The sequence below is a fragment of the Engraulis encrasicolus genome, chromosome 4 (assembly GCF_034702125.1).
Source record: "Engraulis encrasicolus isolate BLACKSEA-1 chromosome 4, IST_EnEncr_1.0, whole genome shotgun sequence".
Lineage (NCBI taxonomy): Eukaryota > Metazoa > Chordata > Actinopteri > Clupeiformes > Engraulidae > Engraulis > Engraulis encrasicolus.
The window spans coordinates 45,709,236-45,731,483 of NC_085860.1; the positions used below are offsets into that span (position 1 = coordinate 45,709,236).

Below are 22,248 nucleotides of genomic sequence, written 5' to 3' on the forward strand. Positions count from 1 at the left end.
CCTATGCCCAAGACAAAGAGCCTTGGAGTCGTAAATTGTTAGTTGAAGGCATCTGTTAAAATGAAAATGTGAAGAACCTGCTACAGAACTGTAAAAAAAAAAAAAAAACGTTCCACATTCTCAACTAAGGCTTCCCAACATTCTGTGCAAAAACAATGCATTGGGGCTTGAAAAGCAGCTTTGTGCTGTTTGCCTGCCCCTAGACTACAGAAACCTTCCTCATACGACAGCCCCCACAAATACAAGAGAAATGTACATATATACACATCATCATTCCATTACAGCCTGTAACCGTAGTGCCCAAAATACATGCAAGCAGAACTGAGCAGGCCTGTACAGACACGCTCTACTGCTCCTCTTTTAGTGAATGTGTGCTGAATATCAGTTAAAAACACATGGCATAAGATTTACAAGGTTAACTATTTCTAAATGTAAACAACAGTAATGTTGTTTTTGGTATGTTTCATGTTTTACTTTTATGTGCTTTTCCTAATGTATGCTTTTGTGTCTGTTTGTCAGAAACTGCTGCCTTCTAATTGAAAAGAGTGCCATTGGTTACCACACAGCAAACCCCTCCATCTAATTTGCATAAAGTTCAGCAGTGGGAGTGTTTGAAATGAAATGTCAGCTGATTAGCTGTCTTACAGCAATGCCATTTGGATTATTGTGTATGTGGTTTTACGGTGACATTCTGACTATATTAGAATATCACTACTTTTAATCCAGAATGATATACTACAAGCCGTCCACTTAGTCAGACAGTTATTTGGAACAAGTCCACTCTAAAGATTTAAAAGCTTTGCTTAGACATTAAAAAGTCTGCTTGGTTGGCTTGCATGTATTTTGGGCATATGCCTTGTGCACATCTACTTTGTCTGACCAAATGAAATGAGAACTCCCTTCCGTAAATCTCTAGCCTATCTTTAAATAAGACACATGTTAACTTACTTAAAAAGATGTTGGAATACTTTCAATAAGTGTGTCCCTACATTCCAGAGTAAAAAAATGCTGCATGATTTGAAAAAAATAAAAAACAAACAAAAAACAAACACAACGTAAAAATTGGCAACGATTTCACAATTTTTTTCCACCCAATGGTGCGTCATATATTTTAGAATAGTTTAATCTTTGGAAATAAATGAAATGTATAATATATATTTTAGGTCACATTGTCATGTATCGTTAAGGTAGTGGGTATGAAACTGAGACAACTCTGTCTCTCTGTCAAGCTATAGTTCAAACATCATACACAAACGAGATAAAGAGAACTTAAAGAGGTGTTGCTCTGTAACATTAAGCCTTTCTCTGTGAGTTGACGATTGGATTTAGGTCAAATAATTTGACTGTGGTTCTGCCCATTTGTAAATCTGCTAACATACTCAGTCAGGGCTCTAAATTAACACACGCCAACCCGCCAAACACGGGTGAAAATTAATTTTGGCCGGTAGAAAAAAATATCTACCCGCCCATTTGGCTAGTAGCGCCCGAGTAGCCTACAGTGTGAACGGTAAACGGCGGCTTGTATGACAACGATACGGCAAGATTTCCTACATTACCCATAAACACTCCCGTCATGACCCCACCCCACCGTGAGCTTTCCGAAGCAGCAGCCACTTCATGCTGCTGTTGCGCGCGCCAGGACAGAACGCATTTCAGAGCTCTTGTGCGCTCACACTACTGTATTTTGACAGGCAACTCTCCCCTGCTCCTGTCGCTTTCGCTCCACCACTTTTAACGTCACTATTAGGCCTACTGTTACTATTAGCATTCACCGACACCGACACACCTTGCTCTAGCAGGCTGCCTTTTTAAGCTGCTCGGACCTGACCGAAGAGTTTCAAAAACAGGAGTGTTGTGGAACGAAATTGCGACAAGGGCAGAGGAGGAGAACGGGCTGTCAGAGTAGTGTGAGCGTAGCTGTCAGTTGTCTTCTGAAATGTTTTAAGTCCTGGCGCAACTAAGTTGGAAAGCCCACGCCATCGGAAAGAAGGGCAGACCTTATGCCCGTGCGAGTAGGCTACGTGCGCTACGTACGCTATGGAAATAACAAAGGAAGCTAACTTTTCCGTGATATTATTTGCTTTTAGTTAAACATAGCGTAGGCTTCTTGTTATTTTGTTGCGCATGGTAGAGAAGAGCTCCTGGAGGAAATAATGGTGCCTATAGCGTCATATTGTAGGCCTAGGCCACATAAACACACAGCACACACGACATCATATCCATTATTGCACAACGTGTGTGCGCGTGTGTGTGTGTTGACCTCTCCTCTCCTCCTCTTCCTCTCATCTCTTCTCATTCCTTGGAGCGAGAGGTTTTGTAGTGTTTGGCTGTGTGTTTGGTTTAAAGGTCTGTTGTGTGTGTGGCTTGTGTGATGTGATTCATTGTTTTCAGAGGTAAAAATAAGATTAAGAAGTTAAAAAAGTATATATAATATGCTTATTATAGACCTAGTATGTAGGCCTATAGTGTTTATGTGTTGTGGACATTTGAATAAAATAACCATAATAATAATAATAATAATAATAATAATAATAATAATAATAATAATAATAATGGAAGAAAACACAACTAGCCTAACGCATAGCCTATCTTGGCAAGATTAAAAAATGGCTAGTTGAAGTCCTGTTTGGCTGGTAAGAAAAAAGGTCTACTAGCCAAATTGGCTGGTGGTGGAAAAAGTTAATTTAGAGCCCTGAACACAGTCATTCAGTGGTCCAAGACTACGCTACATGTCATATTTGTCTCCACTCTGCTTCTCACACCACACATGTAGCTACACAGGCCTATGGGCGGACGTGTGATGCCGAATGTCTACTGTATCTCCTCTCCTGTTTACTGAACATTTCTGATATGCTGGTATACTCCTGTGCTCATAAAACACTTCCTTTAGCAAGCTTATGTTCTCCTTTTGCCCCATTCATACGGTACGTACATACAAAGCGGATTCCAAAAAAGTTGGGACACTTTGTATTTTGTGAATAAAATCAAAATGCTGGCATTTTCAAAACATCTAATATGTTAATAAGGTAGAGCATTATGTACAGACAACATATCAGTTGTTAAAGTCGAGCAGAATTATTGTTTTGAGGTAATTATGTGATCATTTAAAATGTCACCCTAGCAACAAATCCCAAAAAAGTTGGGACAGGGCCAATAAAATGCTTTTTATATTGGAAAAGACTAAACACAACACAAGGGATGAGACTGAACAGTTAAATACTTTGACTGATGGCATAATTTTATTCAAAAATTAGATCAATTGATATGCGAGACATGATTTCAGCAGCTCAACTGATAGGTGTGTTCTTCAACTTGTTTACCTTTTTGTTATGCTTAATATGTGGCATATCCTGACTGCAAGAAAGCAATTTTGTGACCTGTTTACTCCTATGATGGAACCACACTGTTGGAACATAGTAGAGATTGAAATTTGCCACCATTATGGGGCAATATCTAAAGGCGGTGCTCCAAAATATAATGCCTTGGTAGCTATGTTTGCTGTTTAAAGTCTGTATGTATCATTCAACATTCATTTTAATGCTCTACATGAATGAGAGGACCCTAACCAAGTCACCTCTGCACCCCCTTACCATCATATATGCTGCCTTTCAGACTGACCACTTAGTCAAGCTGAAGTATTCATTTTCTATATAACTTGGAGGGTGCACGACTCCATAATTTTCAAAAAGGATTAAATATTTTCCATTCTGTAATCAGAGGACAGTTTCACATATCTACTAGGTCCATAGAATGAGCTTTTCCGCACGCAAAAGCACGCAATGTCTGCATCATGTGCATTAATCAAGTGTTGTGTTTATGGTAATTTTTTCGAGAGCTGTCATTGTTGGAGTGTCATAGTTTGCTTATTTACCACAAGTATGTCATGATCTCATAACTCGCGCAATGATTACACAGAACTCTATATTGCGGAAATAGGCCTTATATGCCTGCAATTTTGATAATTCAATCTTTCTGTGTAATAGATAAGTAATTAGTCCCTCTATATCATCGCTTCTGAGTGCCACAGCCCCTCTGTGATGGTATCTTATTTGTGCATTCATGTTGGCAGTCAATATAGTTCCTTTCAAAATATTCTTCCTTGTGTAATTTTTAGAATTATCCAACTATTACAACATGTTGTGGCCCTGTCCCAACTTTTTTGAGATTTGTTGCATGGGTCAAATTTTAAATGATCACATAATTACCACAAAACAATAATTCTGCTCGACTTTAACAACTGATATGTTGTCTGTACATAATGCTCTACCTTATTAACATATTAGATGTTTTGAGAATGCAAGCATTTTGTTTTTATACACAAAATACAAAGTGTCCCAACTTTTTTGGAATCCGCTTTGTACTTAAGTTGTTCTGATAGAGAGAAAAATGAATTCTACTTGTCTTTGAAAGAACGCGTACAGGTTCTCAGAGTACTGAATAGATTGTGCCAGATGCCACATTCCGTGTCAGAATATCTTTTTGCTGTTGATGTTGGCTAATTGTTGTTGTTTAGTTTGTTTTTGGCACGTATGACGTACAATAATTTTTGGTAATGTAAACGGACACAGGAGGGTGTTGGTCATTTCGGCAGGGTGTGTGAATGTGTGTATGTGAGTGTGTCTGTGACTTTGCCACTTTTCTGTTGAGTTTCTGACCTCTGCTGGCCAAAAAACAGAACTGAGCCATCTGTATAACTCAGCTCTTGGCCACCGTGCTCTCTGTGCCATCTAACGCTTGGCATCTTGGGTAATGTACAGAACGTGTGCTCGGAGCACTGTAATGCAAAATGGTCTCATCATGGCACACATACAGTACATACGTGACTGTGCCTTGTGTATGAAAGGGACAGAGAGCAGCTTTGATCACTAGATAGTTAGATAACACATACTGTAGTCCGGCTGCAGCCAGCCAGATATAGCTCTGGAGGTTCCTGATGATTCTCGCTAGTTCACATTTCTTCTGTTGTTTGTTTAAATCGTGTGCTTTGCATAGTATACTGCCACATAGGGATGCCACATTATTACTGTATGTACAGCATGTAGTATACAGGATAGGATCACAGACCACTTTTAAAGTCATATTTACCCAGATTCAGATTTTGTAGTAAAGGCAACATACAGTATCTTCAAATTCCGTGGCATTTTGTTCCACAATACTCATATATCCAAATGAGATCGTCTGTCCGTCCCCGCCCCCTGCCCTCGCTGATGGCTCTAAACGCCTGCAGGATGCTTGCTGTCCAGGGGACCCAGTCATTTCATATAGTCCGCACTCACTGACGTGCGTGAGTCCATCATCCCCCCCCTGAAGTGAAGTACATTCATCATCTCTCTAACCCAGTGCCATGGGAGTGCCCTGGCCTCTCTGCACCACGCAGACCATGAATGCGGGTGTGCTGGTATACTCGGGACTATGTTGTGGACCGCATCAGGTGGAATGACGGGGTTTTAATGACCCACAGTGGGTGAGATATTCCACAGATCAGCTTCATGCCCCACCACAGCTTCTTATGAGCAGGTCGTTAGGACGGACTTCGAGGAGGCTCTCAGGAGCCCTCCACCGTGTCTGCTCACACTGCTTGTGTTGTGATGTGACACACCCGCTGGCCAGCACTGGCGGCCATTTTGTGCTCGTTCTCGCGCTGGCTTGCCCATTCCGTTGGCTCGCTCGCTGGCTCAGTGAGTCTTGTTGGCGCGTTGGATGTGATGTGAGCGTTGAGCTTCTTCTGTTTTTATTTTTTTTTCCTGGCACCTCGGTAGCCTGGCTGTGGCTGTGAGGGCCAGTGGAGCGCTCGCCGTGAGTGACCAAGGGAAATGTGCACGGGACCACAGTCCACCACCAGAGACCTCCAACCAGGACTCCTTGTTTGTCTGCTATGCGACCAAGTGCAAAAAAAATATCAGTCTTTCTTTCTGTTGTGTTTTGTTTTTGCGAATAATAGTAATAATAATAGTAAAAAATGAAAAAGACGAAACACAGATGAGGTGTCCGGCTGAGGTGAGATTGTTCGGGATGTTGGTAACCCTTTCTGGGTGGCTTCCCATGTCTGCACTGTTCTTTTGCAAAAAAAAGGCCAAAAAATGAAAAGAACACCATTTCCCATCAGTCACCACTGCTCATATTGCCACTGTCTATTATTATGTCCTTCAACACATTAGCCCCTCCTCCCTGGGGTCCTCCTGGCTCCTCACACTATGGAGTCCTTGATCTCGGAGCCCAGGCGTACGCGAGGCCGGGGGCACGTCGGCGAGATCTCCACGTGGCTCTCCTTAAGGTTGAGTGGCCGCTTCTCGGACTCGGAGAAGCTCTTGCTGTTCTCGGGCGAGGAGCACGTGTCGTGCTCGTGCGTGGGCGTGCTGCAGTAGTAGTTGTCCTGCAGCGTCTGGTAGCCCTTGTGGTCCGATACGGACGGAGGTGCCGCCAGAGGTCCCGCGTTGCCGTTCAGCGGCAGGCTCTCGGCCGGCTTGCAGCTTCCACCGATGCGAGGCACCTTAGAGGAGAGGAGAATAGAACCAGAGATTCTTTAAGTATATAGAGATATGCCAACATAATAGGTTGCTATGGGCACCTAACATGACCAGGTTCCGGTCTGCCTAAAGGGGTGTGTCATAATACTCCTAGCATTGAATAGAACAGTCCTTAGGTCTGCCTAGGTCTGCCTAAAGAGGGATTTCCCTCCCCCCCCTCCCCCTTGCAATAATAGAACCCGGAAACAATGGGCCAATGGAACCTCTCTCTCTCTACTCTCTCTGATAGAACAGGTTGTCATTGTAATAAGGGGGAGATGCTGAGCGCTCTTCTTTGTTAGACAGTATACTCCGATGCTGGTGCTCTTGAAGTTAAATGACAAAGTCCATTCTTCAAAACTTGTTGGCCGTTGGGCCTACTTCAGGCGACTCTTGCATAGAGACTCCTTGTCTCTATGCAAGAGTCGCCTGAAGTAGGTCCAACGGCCAACAAGTTTTGAAGGTTGTTATTGTCATTGTGACAGGTAAGGTACAGCAAAGATAAGTGCTCCTGTCCTACGCATCATCCTTAAAAAATATATTGAAATGCTTAAGTTTCTATAGATGACTTAAATGAAATATGCCTAAGGACAGCGGCCTTAACCCACATCTTCACACACATACTCATAATTCATTTAAAGAACGGTATGTTTCATTTGCATATATTTTCACACACACACACACGCACACGCACATGCACACACACACACACACACACACACACACACACACACACACACACACACACACACACACACACACACACACACACACACACTTACTCACACACACACACACACACACACAAGCACAGATAGCAAACACATACAGCAAACACACGCACACACGCACACACATTTACTCACACACACACACACACACACACAAGCACACATAGCAAACACATACAGCAAACACACGCACGTGCACACACACACACACACACACACACACACACACACACACACACACACACACACACACACACACACACACACACACACACACACACACACACACACACACACACACACACACACACACACACACACACGCAGTGCACTCACTTTCTTCTGTTGCAGTGTGCCAGGGCATTCGCCTCCCTCCTTCAGCATGGACTTCATGCGTCCCCGGTTCCGGTAGATGACGAACAGCGAAAAGACCACCAGCGAGAAGGCGAGCAGGGCACACACCACGATGAGCTCGTTCCAGTAGGTCTTGGGCTCCAGCTGCTGAGAGGGCGCCTCGCCTGGCAGCATCATGGGCTCGTCGTCTCCACGTCTCACCAGTGGCGTGTGCGAACGGCCAAACAGCGTGGTGCTCTCCTGGAGACGAGGCTCCGCCCTCACGCAGTAGTTGGCAAGCAGCTGCCGGAAGTCCTCCTCCACCGACCAGCACTCATACGTCTCCTGATGGAACCAGGTCAAATAATAATAATATATATGCAGATATTATACATTAAAGTACAGTAAATGAGTCCAATCACACACAGACACACACACATCCCCAAGTACATACTTCACAGACCTCACACACCCAACCACACATATCACAGCCATACACATCCACACTAATGCTGTAATAAACACACACATGCAGGGATGAATTTAAAACATGTTGGAATGGTTTCAACAAGTGTTTTCCTATCTGCAAATCAGCAATTCTGCAACAACTCTACAGTAAAATGGGCAACAATTTAATTCCTCCACCACACAATTCTGGGGAATCCCAGAAAAACAAATACTGGACCCAGAGAGTGATTCAGATTTTTTTTTTTGTTGCCAAAAAAACAGTCTCAACCAGTTATAAATTAGGCTGGCTCTGACCTGCCAATGTAATCAAAATCCACCCATAACTTTCAATTGCTGTTAATACACAACCAAAATAAACTAACAAACTAAACAACCGGTGAAAGTTAAAATATAGCAATAATAACCCTCAGGGAGGATGTAATAATTCCATGACTCGCTTCATATCTACATTTGTGTATGTAAGTCCACTTACAGTGCGGTCTGCATGGGCCACCACCACAAGGCCTCCTTCGGGGTTTGGGTACACGAACTCGCCCGCGCTCGGCCCGTACTCCCACCGCCTCTCCGCCAGGTTCGACCGCAGCTTGCACGGAAGCACCCGGAACGTGTTCGCCGGCATGACGATCAGCTGGCACGAGGACGAGCCTGAGCCTACACGAGGATGAGAGGACACGCAGACACAAACGCGCGCACACACACACACACACACACACACACACACACACACACACACACACACACACACACACACACACACACACACACACACACACACACACACACACACACACACACACACACACACACACACACACACACAGGAGAGAGGAAGGTAGGGAGTGAGTGAGGGAGGGAGGAGAGTGATTATGTCTAAACAGCTGTGTCATCGTTCTGTTTCGAGCAATCACACTGCAAAGGAGCAGCCTGCTCACCCCATTAAGCTGCCCTTAGCACAGAGAGGAGATGAGGGAGGGACAAGGAGACACAGAACAGCAGAGGGAGAAACATGCGCTGGGAGCCCAGAGAGAGACTTGTGTGTGAAGAAGGGACAGGGAAAGCTAAGGGACCAGAGAGAGAGGGAGAGACTGGTAACACTTTACTTGACGCCGGAGTCATATGTATGACATAACAGTGTCGTAAGGCAGTCATTCATGTATCACAAATATTATGTAAATGTCATGAACATTTTATGACTGTCATAAAGTGACATTCGGTTATATGGTAAAGAAAGCTCCTAACAATGTCAACTTTTCATGACCATGAAACATTTATGACATTATGTTTATGACTCGTTCATGACTGTGTCGTGACACTGTTTTAACACTATTATGACACTGTTCCGTCATACGTATGATACAAGCGTCAAGGAAAGTGCAACCGAGAGACTTATGTGTGAAGGAGGGCTAGAGGAAGCGAGGGCTGAGAGATCAGAAAGAGAGACTGCGGTTGATGGAGAGAAACTATAGAGCAGTGTTTCCCAACCAGGGGTACGTGTACCACTAGGGGTACGCGAGCACACCTCAGGGGGTACTTGGAAAAATGTAATAATAACAAATATATGGAGTGTAGTCACATTGGGATAGAGGAACAGATATAGAGCATGAGTGAAGGGGTACTCATCATGTGACAAAATTGCTTAGGGGGTACGCAGGACAAAAAAGGTTGGGAAACACTGCTATAGAGAGAGACTTACGAGTGAAGGAAGGCTTGAGGAGGCGAGGGGTGAGAGACCAGACGGAAAGAGACCAGAGAGAGAACTATAGAGAGAGACTTACGAGTGAAGGAAGGCTTGGAGACGCGAGGGGTGAGTGTCCTGTTGCAGGAACTGGAGGTGTCTGCATTGTCCACATCCTGCTGCCACTTGCTGAAGGGGAGAAGAGCAGAAGTACAGTTACAGCATGCAGTCTGATGCTGTTCGGGGACACATACACGCTAACGCCAGGGACACATGTAGACAAAACGAGCGAAGCCAAAAGATGCGAAATACAGTGTTTCATTCTGACAGCTGAACTGTCATCACGTTATTGTGGCGAATCAAACAGAGTGAAACATTTATGTTGTTCATTTGATTAGCTGCAGCAGGCGAAATTCTCTCCTCATTTGCATAATAATAAACATGGTCGCACTTTGCTCCTGTTTGCTTGCCTTCGCTTCCCTCATGGGAATTAATGGTAAAGTATGCTTCGCTTGGTCAAAATCGTGTGTATGTGTCCCCAAGCGAACTCTGCCCGCGACTGAGCTGAATGTTTTGGAAATGACGAGCGAATATCGCTCAGCAACGGCCAATCACATTAACAACAGAAATGTTAAAAAAACGTTTCAATGTTCGTTTTGATTTGCTGCTACGACCTGTAACACACGTTAACACACGTTAACACGCACGCACGCACGCACGCACACACACACACACACACACACACACACACACACACACACACACACACACAGTACCACACCCCAACCCAACCCATTGCAGTGTCCTCCTGTCCTCACCTCCCAGGCGAGGCCTGCCTGATGTCCATGCACTGCTTGCCAGTCCAGGCGCAGTAGGGATCCCTGGACAGGATGCACTCTCCACAGCTGGGGTAGTTGGAGCAGTTGGCCACCGCCACCTCCGCCAGCCCCGAGAAGGAAGACACGTACAGCAGACCCTGTAGTATACACACACGGGCGCGCGCGCGCACACACACACACACACACACACACACACACACACACACACACACACACACACACACACACACACACACACACACACAGCACTGTGAGGTTGCTACACGAACATGCACAACAGATCCTGTGGCGCACATACAATACACAGTGTCAGAGAAATCTTTACAAACACCATGAATATGTACAACATCGCTGGCTGGCACACACAATATAGATGTAGATACACTTTATGGTAGAGCTTCACAGGGATGGCAACATGTACAACAGATCCTGTGATAAACACTTGTAGAAAAAAGACACACACCAACACACAGCGCACACATGATGAGACCTTCACAAAGAAGAGGACCAATTGGACGGGGTGTAATACGTCCTGCAACATTAGCCTGGGAAATCCCATGCTGCTTTGGACAACCATTCCAATCGGACTTATTCAAATCATGGGTATTAACCTGCACTACGGGTCATCCCTATGTTCCCCGGGTCCTATGTTCTCCTCTACTGGGGATCATAGGAGCCTTTTTTCAAAAAAGGGCTCTATGTTCCTCACTGCTTCAAAGCAGACTTCTGCAACATGGCAAAGTGCAGGTTGCTGTTGCAACTGTGGCAGGTTAGGTTTAGAGATAGTTTTGGTCAGGGCACAAATTTACAACTCAGAAACATTGCATTTCTGACAGGTTAGGTTTAGAGACGGTTTTGGGAAGGGCACAATTTGAAAACTTGGAAACATACAATGCGGGGAACATAGAACCCTTTTTTCAGAAAAAGGGTCCTACAGTATGTTCCCCTTTCCCATACAAAGATAGGGGAACATAGGACCCGGGGAACATAGGTACGTTCCCTGCGCTACATCTCATGGGTCCTCCGCTTGTCTTCTGCTCTCTATCGGTTCTACGTGACTTGTATACTGCTGTACTCTGTGCTGACCCCTGCATCTTTGCTTGCTCGAGTTTCCTCCTTGTAAGTCGCTTTGGTCAAAAGCGCCTGCTAAATGTAATGTAACGTCACGTAATGTAATGTAATAGAAGACAGCATGGCAGCTGCAATAAGCAAGGGAGCCTAAGCGAGGGAGCTAATCAGAGGGGGGGGTGTACAGGCTTGACAAACAGAAGCTTGCAGTTCCTTTGAATAGATACAACTGACACGATCTACATATGTATACCAAATGAGACATGGGTGGCATCCAGGAAACGGCCATGGGCTATCGTAAGCCACTCTTTCCTATGAGAAATTGGGTAACACTTTATTTTAGGGATACATCTATTAGCACTAATACATACAATGTTAATGCCTGCATAAGTAACTTGTAAGGCATGTACTAAGCAAACGCTAAGGCCTACTAGGTCCTTACTAAGGTTAAATTGGTAATAAATCCCTTATTGTGCATGAACAAGACATTTGCGAATACATGCCTAACAAATGTTTGATTTTGCTTAGTACATGCCTTACAAGTTACTTATACAGGCACATTGTGTGTATTAGTGCTAATAGATGTATCCCTAAAATAAAGTGTTACCAGAAATTGCATAGGGAGCCTCCAGACTATCTCCCTTGTGGGATAGTCTGGTGTTACCCAGGCAGCAGCAACATGAATAATTTCACTTAAAAAAGGAGTTCATCAACCTACTGTAGGTTTCCAATGGCTCAATGAACTGGCTTGAAGAAACCTGTAGGACTTTTACTTTCTGACCCAGGATTGGGAGATTCTGCAGTTGACCGCAATGGAATTCTTTGGCTTGGCTGACTGGATAAGTGTCTTTGTTCTGATTGGCTGGCTGGATAAATGCTGGTATTTATGCAATCTAAACGATGCTAATTTCTCGGTGTGGTGGTGCAGTGACTGCAACGTATGTAGCGGGACAAAACAAACAGCAAAACTGCTGCAGGGAAGGTGTGTGTGTGTGTGTATGTGTGTCTATATAAGTGGCCGTATGTGTTCTCTCTGTGTGTGTGTGTGTGTGTGTGTGTGTGTGTGTGTGTGTGTGTGTGTGTGTGTGTGTGTGTGTGTGTGTGTGTGTGTGTGTGTGTGTGTGTGTGTGTGTGTGTGTGTGTGTGTGTGTGTTTGTGTCCATATAAGTGGCAGTGTGTGTGTGTGTGTGTGTGTGTGTGTGTGTGTGTGTGAGTATGTGTGTGAGTGTGAGTATGTGTGTGTGTGTGTGTGTGTGTTGGGACGGGGAGAAGCGGGATTCATTGTATGTCATGTGCTGTTTACTTCCCATCTGTTCGCCAGCTCCCGAGAGAGACAGAGCTCGAGATGTAATTATCTCACAGAGAGTGAATCTACACCCTCACACACACACACACACACACACACACACACACACACACACACACACACACACACACACACACACACACACACACACACACACACACACACACACACACACACACACACACACACACACACACACACACACACTCAGTGTCTCTCTCTCTCTCTCTCTCTCTCTCTCTCTCTCTCTCTCTCTCTCTCTCTCTCTCTCTCTCTCTCTCTCTCTCTCTCTCTCTCTCTCTCTCTCTCTCACACACACACACACACACACACACACACACACACACACACAGACACATGCACGCAAGCACGCACGCACACACACACACGCACGTGCAAATGCGTGGTTATTCTGGTCCCTGCGGGCGTGTGTGTTGGACAACTGATGGGTTAGCTAAGCTGGCCATTGTGACATTTAGATACCTCCTAATGGCTCCCTTTAGGAGTCCCAGTTTGAAACGCCCCAGGGAGCATTAGCCATTAGCACATGGCGCGCCGCATAGCGGAAGCTAAAGGTATAAATAAGACTCATCATTTATGATCACTGTAATTTAAGGGCACTGGAGCACCACTACATACGGAAATACTGCTGAGGTATTACAAGTTTGTGTGTGTGTGTGCGCGCGTGTGTGTGTGTGTGTGTGTGTGTGTGTGTGTGTGTGTGTGTGTGTGTGTGTGTGTGTGTGTGTGTGTGTGTGTGTGTGTGTGTGTGTGTGTGCGCGCGCGCGCGCGTGCGCGCGTGTGTGTGTGTGTGTGTGTGTGTGTGTCAGGCATTACCTTGTCTGTGTCGATCTCGATGTGTTTGTGTGTGTGTGTGTGTGTGTGCGCGTGCGTGTACGTGTGTGTGTGTGTGTGTGTGTGTGTGTGTGTGTGTGTGTGTGTGTCAGGCATTACCTTGTCTGTGTCGATCTCGATGTGCTGCACAGGCTGGGCCTCTGTGAAGACCTGCATCTCCTCTATGATGTGCATCTTGCCCTGCACGTTTATGGCCTTATGGAGCTTCCCATCATCTGAAGAAGACATTACACCCTCATGTATCATCTTTATAATAAGAAGAATGATTCATTATTGATAAATAATAATTACTTGTATAACTATACAGCATAATAACGGTATGCTCTACAAGGCTCTACAAGGCTAATGTGCAGGGCAATGAATTGTTACATTACATTACATTTGGCAGACGCTTTATAACCGAAGCGCCTTACAAACGAGAACATAATCATACACAACATCACTGGCAGATACAAGTGCACAGGAAAAAAATAAAAAAATAAAAAAATATATATATATATATATATATATATATATATATATATATTTTTTTTTTTTTTCCTGTGCACTTGTATCTGCCAGTGATGTTGTGTATGATTATGTTCTCGTTTGTAAGGCGCTTCGGTTATAAAGCGTCTGCCAAATGTAATGTAATGTAACAATTCATTGCCCTGCACATTAGCCTTGTAGAGCCTCCCACCATTTATAGTAGAGCAATAATGTATTAATCCCATAGGAAATTAAAGGACATAATGATTGAACAATGCAATGTAAATAACATTCAAATCTGGTCTGGCAAAAATCAGGTATAGTTGGCTAGCTTTGGAGGCATCAGATTGGCACAAAATGTATTTGAAATGTAATCAGTGAAAGCTTCTGTATAAGGTGTACACACATATGTTAGGTACAGGAGAAACAGTATCTGAGAACATGTGACACATTAACAGAACTCAATTTTTATCTAACTATTTTCTGCTATGAAAACGTTCAGTATCGTCAGTTTTCAGAATTATTTTAAAACCAGTGTTGTATAAAAGGCAAGGCAATTTTGTTTGTACAGTGCATTTCATACACAAATGCAGTTCAATGTGCTTCACAAAAAAAGAAAATAAACATAAAACATACATATAAAATCTCAAGAGCATGGCAAGTGGATTAAAAAATGAAGGCATAAAACAGTAAGAAAAGGGGGAAAGGATAAAAAGTTACATCATTAAATAATTCAAATTAAAGACAAATTTTAAAAAGTTTGCCGTGTGAGTCTCACCGGTTCCAATGAAGAGGACGTCGTAGTTGCGGCCATGCAGGGCGTGCACGCGATGCACGGCGATCTGGGTGTAGCGCACGCTGCGCTTCAGGAGGAGGGGCTGGCTGCGGAGAACGCTGTCCATCAGGAAGTGGTCCTTCACGAAGTTCAACACCTTATCGGGCATGTGCAGAGACGACGAGATGCCGACGTCACGCGCCGCGTTGGTGATGCACTGTGGAAGAGACACAGAGATAGATAAGAGTCACTTCAGACATCCAGAAACTAGAGGCACTCAGAGAGTGCAAACCTCTGCCAAGGCCATGGGGTTACACCCTATTTTTTCCATTTCAAGTCTTTCTGTCTGCCTTGTTTTTGAACCAGAATGTCAAAATTCGCCCTATCCCGTAATGGTGAAGAATCTTTTAAGAAATTCCCGGATTGTGATCCAGAACACCACCATAATTTTATCAGTTGTTCCCGTTGTCATTTCCAAAAAAAATTCAGACAAACAGACAAACAAACAAACCAACGTGACCGAAAACATGGCGGAGGTTATGAGTTTATAATGCACTGTGGAATACATATAGAAATGGATACTTTTTGCGTCCTAGCTCCTCGGTGATGCACTGTTGGATACATATAGATAGTTACCTTATACATATCATACTGAGAGCGTCAGTTGCCGTGTGGAATACATAATGTAGATACAGGTCGCTTTTGCATCCTATACTGAGAGCTGCATTGGTAAAGCACTCTACACAATCTACAAAGACATAGATACGTCTTGAATGCTACATGAGAGACGCATTGGTGATGCACTGTGGATAGAGATATAGTTAGAGATAGAGATTCAGATGACTCTGTCCTGGCCAGGCCAAAGCTCTCAGCGGCTGTGACTGTACATACGTGCAGAGTTACTTTTTGCATCCTACCCTAAGACCAGTGCACTGTGGGATACATAGACCGTACTGCATAATCAGACAGCTCATTTCACACTTGGAGAGTTCATTTAAGTCCAAATGATGTCAAATCAACTCTCTAAGTGTTGAATTAACACCACAACATTTACTGTGTGTATACACTGTACCGCATAATCAGAGACAGACAGAGTTACCGAATACATCCCATACTAAGAGCATTGGAGATGCACTGTGGAATAGATATGCACTGTAGAGGCAGCATTACTTAACACATCCTATAAGAGCCATGTTGCTGATACACTGTGTAAAATACAGTAGATATGTACTACGCATGCAGATATTGTGTAAATCTAAAAGATAGATGGGGTTATTTTATAGGTTCAGAAAGCTTTGTAGTGATGCACTGTGGAATAGATGACTAAGGACAGAGATCTAGATCTAGTTATTTTTAATTTAATCAACCCAAGCTGCGAGCCGCATTGTAGACAGACAGACAGATAGATAGATAGATAGATAGATAGATAGATAGATAGATAGATAGATAGATAGATAGATAGATAGATAGATAGATAGATAGATATGACTTAATGTATTAATGTTAAAATGGGAGCAGATATGGGGATTCACTGCTTAGATAGATAGCCATAGATAGATCCAAATTTATATTCATCCAAAGCTGTAAGCATAGCACAAACAGAGACAATAACATCACAATGACAAAAAAAGAGCACAAGCGAATCAAATAAATAATACCCTATATGGAATGGTAAGGAAGAATACAAAAGGGGAGGCTACAAGGAGGAGGAAGGTGACAGATAGAGAATGAGAGAGAGAGAGAGAGAGAGAGAGAGAGAGAGAGAGAGAGAGAGAGAGAGAGAGAGAGAGAGAGAGAGAGAGAAGGGGAAGAGAGTGAGTGAACATCCGCAAATAGAAAAGGAGAAATATAACAGGACACAGGAAGGACATCAAGAAGAGATGAGTGAAGAAAAAAAGAGCGAGAGAGAGAGAGAGAGAGAGAGAGAGAGAGAGAGAGAGAGAGAGAGAGAGAGAGAGAGAGAGAGAGAGAGAGAGAGAGAGAGAAGGGGGAGGGAATGATAGAGGGATAGAGATTGAGGGAGGGAGGAAGAGATGACAGAGATGAAAAGACAGGGAGGGGGAGATGAAGAGAAAAGAAGAAGGAGAGGGGGTGATGAAGGGATGCAGAGAGGGGGAGGGAGAGGAAAACAGACAGAGGGGAGGGAGCAATGCAGCGAGGGACGGAGGGAGGGAAGAAAGGAGGGAAGAAAAAAAGAGATAAGAAAAGAGAGAGGGGGCGGGAGGGATGGAGGAAGAAGATGAGAAATTGAAGGAGAGAGGGAAAAGAGAGAGAGAGAGAGGGAGAGATGACAGAGATGGAGACAGAGAGGGGGGAGGATGAAGGGATAGAGAGAGGGAGAGAGAGAGAGAGATGACAGAGAGATGAAGGCAGAGAGCGTGGGGGAGGGAGAAGAGAGGGGAGGAGAGGGGAGAGTGTGAGATGATGAAAACAGAGAGAGAGGGGAAAGAAGGAAATAGAGAGAGAGAGAGAGAGAGAGAGAGAGAGAGAGAGAGAGAGAGAGAGAGAGAGAGAGAGAGGGGATAAGGGAGAAGGAGGAGAGGCAGAGAACAGACGAGAGCCAGAGAGATGCAGACAAAGACAATGAAGAAGGGAGGGAGTGAGAGGAGGATGGGAGGAGGATGGAAGAAGAGAGTGAGAAATGGAGAGAGGGTTACGGAGGGAGGGAGGGAGGCAGAGATAGAAGGAAAAAGCCAGAAAGAGAGATGTGAGCAGGGAGAATGGGGGAGGGGAAGAGAAAAACAGGGAGATAGATACGGAGGGAGAGAGAGGGAGTGAGGGAGGGAGAAGGAGAGAAAGAGAGAGATTGAAGGATGAGACAAAGGTCAGATTGCACGTCAGATATCACACTGTCTTTCCTACCAGCACAAAAACATACAAACATAAAGAGAATCTCTCTCTCTCTCTCTCTCTCTCTCTCTCTCTCTCTCTCTCTCTCTCTCTCTCTCTCTCTCTCTCTCTCTCTCGCTCTCTCTCTCTCTCTCTCTCACACACACACATAGAGTGTGAGATGGGTGGCTATAGATATGGTTTGGTGGGAAATGAAAGAAACGTCTAAACAATCAGAGAGGGAAAGAGAGAGAGAGAGAGAGAGAGAGAGAGAGAGAGAGAGAGAGAGAGAGAGAGAGAGAGAGAGAGAGAGAGAGAGAGAGAGAGAGAGAGAGAGAGACGGGGGGGATATGTGTGTTGTGGGAGAAATGAGAGAGGCCTGTGAGGGTTGATAGTGATCATGGCAGCTGGCTTGGAGTCGAGTCGAGGATTGACAGCACACACACACTACTCATGCCCGAAGACGACCACAGACCTGATTGTTTGCCTGTGTGTGTGTGTGTGTGTGTGTGTGTGTGTGTGTCTGTGTGTGTGTCTGTGTGTTAGTTGTATACTGGTATGAGACTATATCTGTGATGTACAGGGCTCAAAACCACACCAAAACACACACACACACACACACACACACACACACACACACACACACACACACACACACACACACACACACACACACACACACACACACACACACACACACACACACACGCACACACACACATCCACACTCTATGTACACTTTCAGACACTCCCTGGCACTCATGCCAGCACGATTCTCCTGTTTATTGTGGATTTTTTTTATTGATGAATTAAAAAATAATTTATTTAATTGATTTTAAAAGGGATGTTTTTTTTATTATTATTAAAAAAAGACAATTTCAAATGTCCATGACTCCAACACTCATCTCCAGTGCACCCAATGTTTGAATGTGGTGGCTACTGCTTGCGATGTAATGCATCCATTCGTACAGCAGATGGCAGCGCTACTCACCGCTCCAGGCCGAGGCTCGGGCACCTGGTGGTTGTAAGTGTACCACTGCTGCGTCTCGCGGTTCACCTCGCGGTAGCGCCCGCTAAACGCCCGCTCCACCTGCTCCATGGTGAACGCACACACCGCCGAGCTCCCAGACGCACCCTTGTACCTGGGAGTGACACACATGTGGACAAACACACAGGCACACACACAGACACACACACGCACACACACACACACACATACAGACAGACACAGACACAGACATAGACACAGACACAGACACAGACACAGACACAGACACACACACACACTCAGAAAAACACACACCCACACATATACACACACACACAGACAAACAACCACAAACACACAAAACCAGGGGAAAACAAAGGCGTTGCTCAGACGTCTTCATACACAGCCCATATTTTATCACACACTCTTTTGCAGATCACATAAAGGAATGATGATAAGCATTAGAAATACATCAGCTGATACAGATGATTCATTGTGCACACAAACCATATATTATAGACACACCTGCTCAGCTTCGTGCAGTGCTACAGGGAGCAAGAAATGTGATCTGAATGACTTAAAGCTGGTACTGAATTAATAACAAGACCAAGACGAAGAAGATGAAACCTCAGGAACATCAGTGCGTTTTTAGCACACACACACACACACACACACACACACACACACACACACACACACACACACACACACACACACACACACACACACACACACACACACACACACACACACACACACACACACACACACACACACGCATACACGTACACGCACAGACACGCACGCCTGCACGCACAGTGTTCCCTCCGGGCCGGGTGATGATACCTGCTGAGGCCCCCCATGCTAAAGCACCGGATCAATACAGTCTACCCCCCGACTGTAATATCATCTGGAAATGAATGAGGAGCTGATGGCATGGCACACAGCCACAGAACCGATACAGAGAGAGAGAGAGAAAGAGAGACAGAGAAAGAGAGAGAGAGAGAGAGAGAGAGAGAGAGAGAGAGATAAAGAAAGAGAGAGAAAGAAAGAGAGAGAAAGAGAGAGAGACAGAGAGAGAGAGAGAGAGAGAGAGAGAGATGAATGCAGTTGGGAGCGGGTGTAATCAACACTAGCCTGATGTGAACTGCTGGAGAAGTGACCTGGCACAGCACACTGCTGTGGTACAGTGCTTTTAGGGACACAGTTGATTTGGGGACTCGGCCCACAACAGCAGACAAGGCACACACAGAGGCCACACAGACTCCATAGCATAAAACTACCACGACTGCTTTAGCCCCTCAGGCTTTTGAATTGTTTTAAACATTTTCTCCGCCTAAGACTTACAAATAAGGTCAAAGTACAGTAGTATGTGTATGGGCCAGGACTATAAACTGCCAAGGCGGCAAATAAATGAATTTTAATTTTGTCAACGTGCCTCAGGTGTTTTCGGTGTGGGATTTAAAGGCTGGGGTCACTATGCTAGCAAAATGTTGTGCAAGGTAATAAATGGGATGTAAAATAATGTGCTGTATCACTGTGAGATGAAGTCCTCATGGAACATGGTGCTCTTCCAGTCCTCCATACTGAGGCTGATAATGTCATGGACTTTATGTATGTAATGTGGTGTGTTGTTTCGTGTCATGTTTTGTGTAATGTCATGTCATGTCATATCCACAGCAGCAAGGAGTGGATACCGATACAGCAGCACGGATATTGCACACCGATAGTCGATGCAATAATTGCCTTATTGCTTCACATAAGTGCTATAAGTGCTATCCACATGTGCAAAATGTTTCCGGCCACCAGACCTTCCTCAGTGCAAAACTATGTCATATAAAATAATGAGTTTTTTTCGGGTTGAACCACTGTGGGGTAAAAACTCATCAAACATAGAACGTGGTGCTCATCAAAACCTCCTTGCTGGGTGTCAGTAATGTCATGCAATGTACTGTACTATAAAGTTCAATAAAGTTAACAAAGTTCATAAACAGCAATAAAGTTACACTACTGTACTACTCTTCTATTGCAATGTGTTGTTGACGTAGCATTGTGAGGTGAAAGTCCATGGTGCTCTTCCAGTTCTCCTTGCTGGGTGTCAGTAATGTTATGCAATGTAATGTGCTATATGTATGGAATAGCTGCCGACGAGGTGTCCCGATATCAAGGGAAATAATGGACGAGGCGGAGCGTTCTAACAGCCTGACGGCGCAGTTTGCTTCGCCAATTCCGCTTATCACCCGGTTACCAGCATTTCAATATTAATTTCTTAATATGTTGATCTAAGGCTTCGTGAGAAAGTACATTATCCGCTGCGCTTGGTACGTTGCTATGGGCACCACTTCCTAATCTAGTGAGACGCGGCATAGGTGTCCTGCTCTTGGGGAATAAAGGACACCTGCTCAGCCAATCAGAAGACGTTCCGTCTGCTCACCGGGTGATAAACAGTATATGTGTTGTTGTCGTACCATTGCGAGGTGAAGACCCCGTAGAACATGGTGCTCTTCCAGTCCTCCTTGCTGGGCGTGAGGACGAACATGTCCTGGATGATGTTGAAGGGGAAGCCGTCGTCGGGCAGAGAGCAGAGCAGCTGAGCCTTCAGGAAAGTCGTCCACTTCTTCTGCAACACCCGCTCTCCTCCTTTGTCACCCTGTCAGCAAAGAAGGAGATTTAAAGGGACACTGTGCAGGAAATGGTCAAAAAAGGTACTGCAACTATGCTGCTCATTGAAACTGGGCTGCCTATTGCCAAATTTGATCTTTACATGAAAGTTTACTAAGTAATGAACAAATATTTTCTAGTATGGTCCAAGTAGAGTCATTTTTGCAGCTAAAATTGCTATTTTTGGAAATTCAAAATGGCGGACCATGGAGAAGATCCCCCTTTTCATGTATGAAAAGTGCAATTTTTCCAGTCATAATGAATACTTAGAATTTGATGGTGGTGGTAAGTATTCATGAAAAAGGTAACATTAGTGAATGGGCAGCATGAATTCTGGAAATAAACAACTAAAAATCTCACACAGTGTCCCTTTAAACAAACATGTTTTTTTGGTAAACATCGTCACCCCTTTAAACTGTATGCACTGTAGTATGCTGCGTTTCTAATAACAGGACTCCTCCATTCACTATGAGGAGGGAGGAAACGTCTCCTTCACATTATCAAAACACATCATCCCCACTGCCTACCACGTACAGGAACATCAACCTGCTGTTGTACAAAGCTGACCCGAGAGAGAGAGAGAGAGAGAGAGAGAGAGAGAGAGAGAGAGAGAGAGAGAGAGAGAGAGAGAGAGAATCTGGGGTGAATTAAATTACCAATTGAGGGGGAAGAGAGAGAGGGGGGGGGCTGTTTATCACACAATGTTTACACTTACATGTTTATTGTACCTTGTAAGGTTTTAAATG

General features: G+C 44.5%; 1 protein-coding gene across 1 annotated transcript in view; it reads right to left on the bottom strand.

Moving 5' to 3' along the window:
* Window positions 1-4,364: 4,364 nt before the first annotated feature.
* The window catches only part of sema4ba (sema domain, immunoglobulin domain (Ig), transmembrane domain (TM) and short cytoplasmic domain, (semaphorin) 4Ba), a 129,903-nt gene continuing 112,019 nt past the window's right edge, over window positions 4,365-22,248 (bottom strand). Inside the window, exons 9-17 of the mRNA XM_063197508.1 lie at window positions 21,310-21,491; window positions 18,845-18,995; window positions 15,028-15,241; window positions 13,881-13,996; window positions 10,532-10,689; window positions 9,814-9,902; window positions 8,511-8,689; window positions 7,574-7,915; window positions 4,365-6,490 (exon numbers count right to left, since the gene is read on the bottom strand). Coding sequence (XP_063053578.1) covers window positions 6,188-6,490; window positions 7,574-7,915; window positions 8,511-8,689; window positions 9,814-9,902; window positions 10,532-10,689; window positions 13,881-13,996; window positions 15,028-15,241; window positions 18,845-18,995; window positions 21,310-21,491 — 1,734 coding nt within the window. The 3' untranslated portion in view covers window positions 4,365-6,187. The remainder of the gene's footprint in view (window positions 6,491-7,573; window positions 7,916-8,510; window positions 8,690-9,813; window positions 9,903-10,531; window positions 10,690-13,880; window positions 13,997-15,027; window positions 15,242-18,844; window positions 18,996-21,309; window positions 21,492-22,248) is intronic.